This window comes from Betta splendens, chromosome 9 (genome assembly GCF_900634795.4).
Source record: "Betta splendens chromosome 9, fBetSpl5.4, whole genome shotgun sequence".
Taxonomy (NCBI): domain Eukaryota; kingdom Metazoa; phylum Chordata; class Actinopteri; order Anabantiformes; family Osphronemidae; genus Betta; species Betta splendens.
The window spans coordinates 26,942,064-26,953,367 of NC_040889.2; the positions used below are offsets into that span (position 1 = coordinate 26,942,064).

Below are 11,304 nucleotides of genomic sequence, written 5' to 3' on the forward strand. Positions count from 1 at the left end.
CTCATAACTGTTGTAAATGTTTATGAATGTTACATGAGTCACGTTTGGGTCTAAGCTCCAACCTGCGCTGAAAGCATGTTTCTAACTGCAGCTTCAGTCAAACAGGACTCGATGCTGGTGAGTGGAGTTCAGTCTCTGAACGTGACCCTTCTTCCTCCTCATTTGGTGATGATGGCGACTCCTTTCTTGACCCAGGCGTCACTGTTGAGCAGTGACAGCATGAATCGAGCCACATCTCCTCGTCCTATGGCGCTGCCCACAGGATAACCGCTGCCGTCTGGCACGAAGTACCCCTCATGGCTCAGGAACTCCAGAGCTAAACAGGCCAAGGGCCACGAGCACAGTTAGGTGTCATTTGGTCCACGGGGCAGTGAATGCAGCACAGAGTACTTTACCTGAGGCGGGCAGGTTTTTGAGGCCGGGCGGACGGACCACAGTCCAGTTAATGTCCTCAGTCTTCTGCAGAAACTGCTCCATCTCGAACATATTGGTGAGGACGCTTCGGATCATTGGCAGAAGAAGAAATCGGATGAAGTAAGACGACTGAGTTCCAGAGTTAGCTGACGGGAAGAAAAACATGTTCAGTTCAGTTCAGTTTGACCTAAACGCACAACTCTACGTCAGACATGTTTGAAAGGTGTCACCGAAAAGACCAGAAAGAGTCCTAAAATCATCTGCTGTATAGAAAGCATACAGTAAAAACCTTTTATTTTAAAATGCTGTACGCTATTAGCTTGATTTCACCACATACTATACTATGAACTGTTTTTTATCATATGTAGATGCAAAAAATCTTGGGAACTGATGAATCAATCAAGAGTCAATTGAATTGTCTTTATCCTTGCAGGTGCACAAAGTTGCCCTCAGTGCAGTTCTGAAATCTCTGTGCCTCCGTTAAATAACTCCATTGTTGCTGTTGAGACATGACTTCTTATCTGCTCAGGGAGTGTCAGGTTGAGTAGCATGAAAAATGTAACATGGAAAAAACAGGGTGTGCAAGGATTTCATCATTAATTCAATGTTTCATAACACGTAGAAGAAATAACACTACTAACTGGATTTTATGTGTGTGTGTGTGTGTGTGTGTATAACAAACGTCGTCACAACATAATATACTGTGACCCTTTTTATTCCACCACATACTATATGACCTTTTTTCATGACATCCTATAATATGAGCCTTTAATCAACACATGTTGCTCCACGGCATGTTCATGACATCATACGTACGCTCCGTGTACCAGGAAGTCATGGTGATAATCCTGTGGACCCGCGTCGCTCTCATGGCACCAATCATGGCGCTCATAGACAGCGTGTAGCCCGTCACAGCAGAGAAGGCGGCGATCGGGAACCCGAGGCAGGACATTATCGCGTCCTGCCCCGTGAAATGAGGCTCCAGACTCTCTGCTGAAAAAATGTCAGCTTCCACCACCTGAAGGACAAAAGGCAGTTCACAACATCATCTTTCAATTCAGAGCTCATCTTTCTATGCGATGTTAATTTGCATCTAAAATGTCAAATGTTTAACCGAGGAATTGTTGCGTTCAGAGCTTCCACATCCAGTACAACGTTAGTATTAAAAATAAGACTACTATAACTTTGTACTTTCATGAGAAAAGACAGTTTTAAACATGTGGTCTTTTTAAATGCACATTTGCAATGACTTACAACAGAAAACAATGAAAGTAAATTTATAAACCTTGCTTCCACATGAAATGTCTTATGCAGAAAGATGAACTTTGAACCCAAACTGCAGGAAGCGACGCAGAACGAAGACAAGGCTTAATTTACCTTGAGATTTTCATGATGCACAGTAAGTTTTGACGGGTTCCTCACAACGGCGGTGACTGTGTGGCCCTGCTGCAGCGCCTGGTCCACCAGATACTGACCAGTTTGCCCAGTAGCTCCCAGCACGGCAATCTTCATGCTGAGACCACAGGCTGGAGATCCCCGTTAGAGCAGCGTGGACGGCGTTGGCTCCCACCTCTCAAACTGCAGTTCCCTCATTGCAACAAACAGGTGTAAAATGTGATTACTGCGGTGCAATAAGGAAGCCTTGTATGAGAAAGTCCAGCATAGAGAGGCAACTTAAAACCATGAGCTCATAACACTGTTATCTCACTCATCTGCCTTTAAGTATGGAACTATAAAGTGTCCAGTATCAAACGAGGACAGCTGTTTGAGCTGCAAACAAGCCTGTCACAAACACACACAGGTTTTACTGTGATCTGTTCAGAGAGTGAACGCACGTGGACGCGTTTTCCCTTCGCTCATTCACTACATACGGTGTAAACTGCACCCTCCACAGGTGTTCCCACAGGATTCACTGGAACCAGAGCTGGGTTCTAAGTGATGATGAACTTAATGATGTGACCCACAAAGCGCAGGGGCGAGATTTAAACCAATTCTAAGCGATCAAAATACAAAACACTGCGATTCCATTCGACTGCATTCTGACTTGTTTTGATGTCGAGCGACAGGAAACGCCCATTTCCTTAATAGAAATATATACAGTATATATTCACCAGCCACAGACAGACCACAGCCGGACACACGCAGCCTTCACGTCCACATTTACAGCTACTCGTTACGGTTTGTTCTGATGACAAGACAGTTTGTCGGAACGGCTGTTAAGAGTTGCTGTTGTTCACAAGCAGATGTTTGGTAACTCACCTTCGGCGCGTCCGGGAGGCGTTCAAGAGCGCATGACGCGTTCAGGAGCGCATGATGCCTTCAAGAGCAGCAGCGTTCAGCAGTGTCTGGAAACAGCGGCGTTCAGTGGGTCAGTGGGGTAGAGCTACTGGACATACTGATGCTAAAATAGTATCAGCTAACAGAAGCGATTTTCTAAACAATCGTCCACGTCAAAGTTAAAAGTTAAAGTATGAAGTTAAATGTATTTTTGCACACTTTAGTGAACTGGGATTTAAAAAAATAAAATTAATACAAGAGTTAATTAAAGGGCGTTTAAAAGGTACATAGTGAAGAAAGACAGCCTTTGCGACGTCAACGTAAAATGAACTAACGACACTATTTGAATTCAGACTGAGCTGAAAACTGCTGCTCCGTTTGCGCAGACGAGGGATGTGCTGCCACCTGCTGGCTGCTTTTCACCTGCCTCTGGAAAATCCACCGATCTCAGCGTCTGATGCTGGAATGACAAATATAACAAATAACAAATATAATCATATTGTTTGAAACCAATGAAACTTTGGTGTTCTGTGTCAAAGCCTCTCTTTGGTTGTAACTTGATTTTGATCAGACACAAAACACATCGTCCTGCTGCTACAGATTTTATTCTAGTAGTTTAGACAATTTATTGATAAATCAGGCCCTACACCTTATTAATGTGCAGTCACACAAGTTTTATATGTAATGAATCTGTAAAAGCTGTTTATTTGCATGTGCATTTATGTATGTATAACTAATACATTAAAACTAATTTAAACAAAGAATAACTATGTGAGACCTTGTGTGACAGTCTGGTGAAAACCCTGATGAGTGCTATAACCTAAGTACCCATTAGAAACAAGTGTGTCTGAGTTCTCTCACGTACAGACACTTGTTTGAACACCAAAAAACACTTTGGCCTTCTTCCTGTCACCAATGTTTACCTCCCCGTTTGCATCTTCCCATATAAAGACACGTCTAGTCGCATCAAGTCATTAGCTCAGGTAATCCACTCTTGGCCTTGTGCCGTTATTATGTGATCACTCCGAGGAGCTAAAGACTAACGCAGCAAGAGCACAGAGCACCGGGAGCTCACACCTGAGGCCTCTGTGCTGAGGTCTGATGAGGTCTGGGAGCCGCTGCCTTCATTCACCCACGCACAGGACGATGACTGAGCAGACGGACAGGCTGCAGCTCTTGACCTGATCCTGGTGGAGCGGTGGAGGATGAAACAGAGCGAATGGGTGTTTAAAGTCTCACTCACATACAGCACTGACCACCAAACAACCCGGGGAGCTGGTGACTGGATAGAGGAGGCGACCACGTAAGTAAAACCTTCATCACAGGTCTCCGAACAGCAGAGTTAGAGTTTAGCACAGTCCAGATGAGCAGGTCTGAATTTTAGATTATTTTCTGATATCGGTGAAGTCAGAACAAAAGTCACACAATAGGTTTAAAAAATACAGTATCTCACAGTATTAGTAACAGAAAATACTAGTAAGGCAAACGTTCTGCCTTTTGATGGGATGATTCTGCTTTTAGATGCAACCAAATCAGTTCTGTGAACTAGGCCGAAACGATAAAACCCATTCATTTGATCCAGTGTGTAAACGCTCTGCCTTTAACAGGCTTGTGTTATTTCATATCACACATTTAGCATTCATGTAGTTATTTAGACAACAGCAAGATGTTTGGAAGGCGACTCCGGGTCACACACATAGCTTCAGACGATCAGGGTCCAGATTTCCTTGCCTTCTTGGTCTCGTAGATTGTGTAATTCGTGGAATTGAGACAGAAACAGGCCTCCGCTGCAGGATTGAGGCTAATCATAGAGGTTGGAAGTTGCCCAGCGCATAACAAGATTACATGGACACAATGCTGTGCTGCTGCCGGCACGCCCGCTCCCCGCTGTGAATGAAAGAGCTTCTGTTTCTTATGCCAAATCAGATTTGTTGGTGACTTGATGTCTGTTTGGTGCTTCAAACAGGAACAGTCATGGGATGTGGTGTCACAAAGTCCGACCACTTCCACAAACAGTCTCGAAAAGGTAACGGCCGCGATGCGCCTCGTTTTACCTTGTCAGATTTAAAGAATGAACACGTGGCATCATCACGGTTGTCTGAGCGTTTCTGCATTTCTGTTTTGTTTCACGCAGCCGTCACAAGTAAGTCACAGCAGCGTAACCGTGTTGGTGTTGAGGTCAGAGGAGAAAGCCAGCGGTCGGTCTCCTCAGCAGGGTCTGCATTCTCTGTGTTGTGTGCATTTCAGCTATAAAAGCTGCTGTGCTGATCCAGCGATGGTACCGTCAGTACGTGGCCCGCACAGAGATGCGGCGGCGCTACACCTGGCACATCTTCCAGTCCATGGAGTACTCAGGAGAACAGGCCCAGATAAAGGTGGGCCCGTCACAACCCCCACGGCAGCAGCCTTTGGGTTCACACTCCACTCACTCGTCTTCTTTCACCCGTGCAGCTCTATAATTTCCTCGGCTACCTCATGGACAACTTCAACCCGACGAGCAACGAACGTGAGCGCCTCACTGCACAGACACAACCATCCATCCATCCTCAACTGCACACTCAGAGTCTGAGACCAAGCTGCCGTTTCGCAGGAAATCTGATCTCGCACATCTTCAGAGAGAACGAGGTGTGCCGCGACACCGAGTGGGAGCGCTACTTCTGCTACAAGGAAATCGAGGTCCCAGAGATCTACTCGGGGCCCCACCTCACCTTCCCCCTGACGGTGGAGCAGGCCGCGGGGCTGGTGGAGGCCTTCAGGAACAAGAAGGTAGGAGCACGGCCGCGTTTCACCGGGTTTGTTACGGAGCACACGTGTGCTGAGCGCGTGCGTCTCTCCCAGCAGCAGCTGCACTCGCGCTACGTCCTGCAGCTCCTGCTCGAGACCTGGAAACTGCTGCGCTTGCTGCCAAACATCAACCGCGTTTCCACCTGCCACAGCAAAGAAATCACCATCTGTGGTGAGCTGAAGGAATGATCTGTGCGTGTTACAGAGACGAGCTTCTCTCCTGAGCGTCAGTCTCTCTCGTGCTCATTGCAGGCGATTTACACGGACAACTAGAAGACCTGCTGCTGATTTTCTACAAGGTCAGAACTTCATTTAATCAGATCTTAGCTTTTCACACTGCTGAAGTTACACTGGAGCCACAAGTGAGGCTGTTGCTGGTGTTAATAGCTGATAAATTTGAGTCATGACTGTGATTTTCAAAACTCCTCTTAAATCCTCATTCTGAGAAGTCAACACATTGTTTCCCTTCGCCTCCGTCACAGAATGGGATGCCGTCCTTGGAGAAACCCTACGTGTTCAACGGAGACTTTGTGGACCGAGGCAAAGACTCCATCGAGATCCTCCTCATCCTGTTTTCCTTCCAGCTGGTTTATCCGACCGACGTCTACCTCAACAGAGGGAATCACGAGGACCATATCGTCAACCTGAGGTAAAGTAACTGTGAGCCACTGGTTCCAGTTTCTGGGGCCTGTTGTGTCACGGTTTTCTTATGTTTTTCTGTTTTTCTTATGTAGGTACGGATTCACAAAGGAGGTGTTGAGTAAATACAAAGTGAGTCCACACTGTGAACATTTGAAAGATAAAACCTCACACCCACCTTTGCTTTTCTTTGCCGTTTAGTATGAATTGAATTAGAGCTTCCTAACACACAATGAGCCCTCGAGCCCGTGGCTTTACATGGTTTCACTTCCCTTCATGTCCACATTCCCATTGAAACCTGATACAGGTTCAATAAGGTTTCTGCTGCTTTCAACAGGTTGCTTTCAATGCCTGAACCTATTCATTGCTTAATTAAAGGCACTTTACAGCTGAGCTGCTGTATTATTTTACACAGCAGAGTTAGTATGATAGTTATACAAAAGTCAACTCCAGATTCTGGTGCGGTTGATTTTACTGAAACCACAACAAGTAGTTCTAAAATCCTGATCCTGAAACTGGCTGGAAAGTTTATTGCAGCTCTGTCGTCTTTTCAGGAAGATAAGAGGTTTACTGAGGATGAATGAAATGGTTAAAGCAGGAAAAGTGTGCTGGAGAGGGATTTTCCACCATCTGGCAACCCAAACGTTGACCTTAGAGGCTTAGATTTGCTAAACTGATTTAGTAGCGATTCATTTATTCATTAAGTGCCAACTTAAAGTTAGCTTAAATGGTTGAATGAACGGCCTCCTTCTGGTCAGATGCACGGGAAACGGATCCTGAAGCTGCTGCAGAAGATCTTCAGCTGGCTGCCGTTGATGACGGTGATCGATCAGAAGGTGCTGGTCCTCCATGGGGGGATCTCCGACACCACAGACCTGGGCGTCCTGGCCCGAGTGGACCGGCACAGTGTGAGGAAGCCGTGCATGCGACGCAGATGCGACGCAGATGCTCCTGCGTTTGACATTTAGTCGCTTCCAATCGCCCCTGAAATCACCTGTGATGTCCTCAGTACGTTTCAGCTCTCAGGCCTCCAAAGAAGAGACACACCAGCTCCACGGGGACGTCCATCGACTCGGACATGGACGAGGACGTGTGGTCCGTCAACCGGGCCTTCCAGCGCCGAGGCTCCCTCACGTACCCCAAACCGCTCGGGACCCGCAACAGCTTCCAGAACCGCTCGCTGCAGGACTTCTCCGAACGCATCAAAGTGAACATGGAGGACGAGCTGGAGAGTCGCAGGAGGAGGCAGTCCGTCTTCAACTCGGCCGCCAACAAGTCCGAACAGGACTTGACTCCGGCCGCGTCCTGCGACTCTGTGAGCAGCGACCGCACCAAGGATGAGTGGAGGCAGGTGAGCAGGTTGAAGCAGGCGAGCTTCAGAGGTGAGAGAATGAAGCGCACTGGAGTCGCTCAGGTGTGAAGTGTTGAGGTCAGAGGTCACGGCCTCCGCGTCCTGGCGCTGTGCCAGCCACCAGAACTCACCGTGGCCTCAGAGGAGGCGCCGCGGGCGGTTTAGCGCGCGGTAATCCGCCGCGTCATTAAGCCTTCTGCTGTGAGTTCAAGCTGCTTTTCAGACTGTCCCCATAAGCGCAGGCTGTAAACGTCACTCAGTCGCCGGCTCGGCTCCTGTCGAGCCTCTTTCGCCCCCCGCACGTGTGACTGGGGATCACGACCTCCTCGTCAGTGATGTGATTCAGATCATAGGGTAAAATAGGACGCTGAGTCAGCGTCCGTGTGCCTGCAGATCCTGGACCTGCTGTGGAGCGACCCCATGACCCAGGACGGCTGCACACCCAACGAAGTGCGGGGCGGAGGCTGCTACTGGGGCCCCGACGTCACCGAGGACTTCCTGAGCAGACACAACATGCAGCTCATCATCCGCTCCCACGAGTGTAAGCAGGAGGGCTACGAGTTCTGCCACAACCGGAAGGTGAGCGCGGCCCCAGAGTCCAACCTGTTCAGAGGGACAGAGCACCAACGTCTCACCCGTGTGCCTCAGGTCCTCACCCTGTTCTCGGCCTCCAACTACTACGACGTGGGGAGCAACAGGGGCGCCTACGTGAAGCTGGGCCCGGACCTCGTGCCTTACGTGATCCAGTACCAGGCCAGCAGCATCACCAGAGAGCTCACCGTGAGACAAAGGTCCGGAGCGGTCTGAGCCTGAGAAAGGCTGGGCTCCAGTCTGAGGAGCTCTGAATTCAATAACATGCTTTTTACACTTAAACCACACAAAAACATTAACGCTGGTGCTGTTTCGTGGCAGCGTCGGACGCACCGAGCGCTCGGCCCTCAGAGTCCTGCGGGAGCAGCTGTTCGCGCACAAATCGGACCTCATATGTGCCTTCAAGCAGTTCGACAGCGAGAACACAGGTTGTGACCGGCCGCTCAGTGCTCGTGTCGCTGACCCGCCGGCGCTGACCCGCTGACCCGCCCCCTGTGCTCCTCCTCCAGGCCTCGTGTCGCTGAACGACTGGGCTGCTGCGGTGGAAAGCGTGATGCGCCTGGACCTGCCCTTCAGGATGATGCGCTCCCAGCTGGTCTCCTGCAAGACCGGCGACGGCCTCATCGACTACAACGACTGGTTCAACGAGCTCGCCATCAAGGGGCCCAACACAGACGTAAGCGAGCCTCACTGAAACGGCACCGTGTGAGTCCGGGTCCTGACTCCCGCTGTCTCCTCCTCCTGAAGCACATCGACCAGAGTTTGCTCGAGACCCTGTATCGCCATCGCTCCACGTTGGAGACCATCTTCAGGATCGTGGACACGGACAACTCAGGTAAAGCCTCCTGCTCTGTTCACGTGTGGCCGACGGGACCAGCGCAGGTGCCGTGAGCCGCATTAGGCCGCGCGTCAACCTCCCCCTGGACGACAGTGGCCTCATTCTGCAGAGCGTGACGTCATCAGAGACGAGGAGGCGGCGTCGAACGGGGAGGTTTCAGGGCCACTCTTCTGTTTTCAGTCAACATGCGTCAGTTTATGCAGCGGCCTGGAAATAAAACGCCGGCGCTGGTTCAGTGGAAAGTGTGTCACAGCTCTGAGACGGTTTTGTTGTGTCTACTTTATGGAGTTGAGGCAAACAGACCACAGCGGGTCACGGCCTCCTTAATCCTGCCAGATGAGCATTAACCCACTGATCCACTCTCCGCACCGCTCCCATAACACGCGCTCACTTTTCCTCCCACGTCAGCATCCATCTGCTTCTGCTTCTATTAAATCCCCTCATCCAAGCTGCATATTTAACCTCTGACCTCGCGTTCCTCAGGTTTCATCACCATTGAGGACTTCCGGCAGACCTGGAAGCTCCTGAGCGTTTACTTGAACATGGAGATCACGGACGAGGCCATCTCCGACCTGGCCGTCAACATCGACAGGAACAACGACGGCAGCATCGACATCGACGAGTTCATGGAGGCCTTCCGCCTCACCGACAAGAAGAGCCGCCTGGAGCGAGGCCGCAGCATGTTCATGGTCACGGCGTCCGACCACAGCAGGCTGCAGCTGGAGGCCGAGGCGGAGGCGAGGCCCCGGCCCGTGGGCGCGGAGGAGGAGGGAGGTCCGGGAGCAGCGAGCCCCGGCCCAGACCCGTCTGCAGCCGCGCGGGAGGCAGGCGAGCGGGGACACGCGGCCAACGCACCCTAAGCCCCGCGGCGGCGGCTCACGTGACCAGGGGCAGCGTCCACACAGCGAAGCACAACACTCTAATGACGCACGGAGGAGCTGACAGGAGCGCAGGCACAGCGTCCGAAGGTCGTTTCTGTGACTTCCAGCAGAACCTGAAGCCACAGCTGCACGCTGACGCCAGATGTTTTTAAATTTAAAACAACTCTGAGTAATGACGAAGGTGGAAATGCTGCTAATCCTCCACACAAAGGTTTCATTTGGATTAATATTGAAGTAAAAGGTTCAGTTTCTATTCACCCCATTTTTCTGTGTGTTTGTAGTTTAGGAAGGAATCAGAAACTTCTACTGTGGCTCCTTTTTCAGTTTTGCCTGTAAAATAATCCACCTCCTGTGTTTGACGTCAGCCAGCTGATACAGAGTCCATTCATTTTCAGTAGCTACATTTTATATAGATTTGATAGATGAAACTTTCAAAAAACTGACACCGTGAACAACCAATAATTGTGCAGCTCGTCAAGTATTTGCAACCAATTGTTGCCGGTGCCTTAGCAGCTGGAGAGTTGGAACCTCTAAGTCAAGTGTGCAGGTTGTTCTGGTTGAATATAAACTCCAGACAGAGAACTCACATTTTTACTCATTTTGGGCAAAAGGCTGTTGTGTTTTACATGTGAATGTGACTTTGTTTTGTTACGGAGTCAGATGTAAACAACTCAACGGTCTGAAATCTGTTCACTTGTCCTGAAACTAGTTTAATATTTTATCTGCGTGTTATTTACAAACAGGTTGTATAGATGCTGACGTTTCACTGTTTTCATGCTTGATGCTAAAGAAGCTAACGTTGTCATATGATCAGGCTAAGTGGTATCAACGCTCTCAATAAGAACGTGACCGAGTGTCTTAACTTCTTTAAGACATCACCACCTCCGTTTGCATCCGTAAATCTGACTCCCACAGTAATCAGTGTGTCATTAACCAAGGGACAGCGTGTGTTGTGTGTAAATCATGTTGTGGCATGTTTTAGCATCCAGATCATGTAAAGCTTTCACTGTTATAATTGATTTGCTCATTAAGTAAATTATGTTTATAGATGACAATTTAAAAAGCCATAACTGAAGGTGTTTATGGAGGAAACTGTCACTTGACTGTTTACTGGTTATGTTGTTGGCAACGGTTTATTAAAGAATTTCAAGAAATTATTTTGTAATAACATTTGATTCTTGATTCAAGTCTCTAACTTATACAACTAATACTTTAGATTTGCCACCTGAAAAATTGTGTCTCGTAAACAAACAAAAGTGTTATCTTATTTTATTGACTTTAAATCGCCCCACAGTAAGAAAAAATAATCTAGTCTTTTGTTTTAGCTTTCTAGCTTAGCTTCTTGTATTTAGCCTGTGGTTAGTTTTTAGATTGACCAGCAGAGGGAACAAAAGCCTCTTTAAACAGTGCTTCATTTGTAACAGTCACTTTTATCAGCTTTTATTTGTAGGTAAACAAACTCAGTCACTTATACTGTGACATAGTTTTTTTAGACAGAATTTTCCATAATGAAAATACAAGGCTAAGTT

The 11,304-nt window shown here is 48.5% G+C and overlaps 2 protein-coding genes across 5 annotated transcripts; one reads left to right on the top strand and one right to left on the bottom strand.

Annotated features, from left to right (window-relative positions):
- Positions 1-4: 4 nt before the first annotated feature.
- On the bottom strand, positions 5-2,810 carry LOC114862040 (flavin reductase (NADPH)-like). Of its 3 annotated transcripts, none has more exons than XM_029161883.2 (5): positions 2,674-2,810; positions 1,792-2,002; positions 1,231-1,432; positions 396-560; positions 5-316 (listed from the first exon to the last, which is right to left on the bottom strand). In XM_029161883.2, the coding sequence occupies exons 2-5, from the start codon at positions 1,924-1,926 to the stop codon at positions 159-161; spliced, it is 660 nt and encodes a 219-aa protein (XP_029017716.1). In that variant the 5' UTR covers positions 1,927-2,002; positions 2,674-2,810; the 3' UTR covers positions 5-158. The 3 variants fall into 3 exon arrangements, with proteins under 3 accessions (XP_029017716.1, XP_029017717.1, XP_029017715.1); XM_029161884.2 differs by lacking the exon at positions 2,674-2,810 and adding an exon at positions 2,526-2,667 and having other exon boundaries at positions 1,792-1,992; XM_029161882.2 differs by lacking the exon at positions 2,674-2,810 and adding an exon at positions 2,526-2,667.
- Positions 2,811-3,732: 922 nt separating this feature from the next.
- Positions 3,733-10,926, top strand: ppef2a (protein phosphatase with EF-hand domain 2a). 2 transcript variants are annotated; one of them, XM_029161888.3, is made up of 18 exons: positions 3,733-3,994; positions 4,658-4,717; positions 4,826-4,834; positions 4,939-5,066; positions 5,143-5,197; positions 5,282-5,457; positions 5,533-5,647; positions 5,728-5,774; positions 5,958-6,124; positions 6,210-6,246; positions 6,873-7,022; positions 7,124-7,465; positions 7,859-8,044; positions 8,114-8,256; positions 8,378-8,484; positions 8,566-8,732; positions 8,804-8,891; positions 9,378-10,926. In XM_029161888.3, the coding sequence occupies exons 2-18, from the start codon at positions 4,666-4,668 to the stop codon at positions 9,752-9,754; spliced, it is 2,346 nt and encodes a 781-aa protein (XP_029017721.1). In that variant the 5' UTR covers positions 3,733-3,994; positions 4,658-4,665; the 3' UTR covers positions 9,755-10,926. The 2 variants fall into 2 exon arrangements, with proteins under 2 accessions (XP_029017721.1, XP_055367156.1); XM_055511181.1 differs by lacking the exon at positions 4,826-4,834 and having other exon boundaries at positions 7,859-8,256.
- The last annotated feature ends 378 nt before the right edge of the window (positions 10,927-11,304 follow it).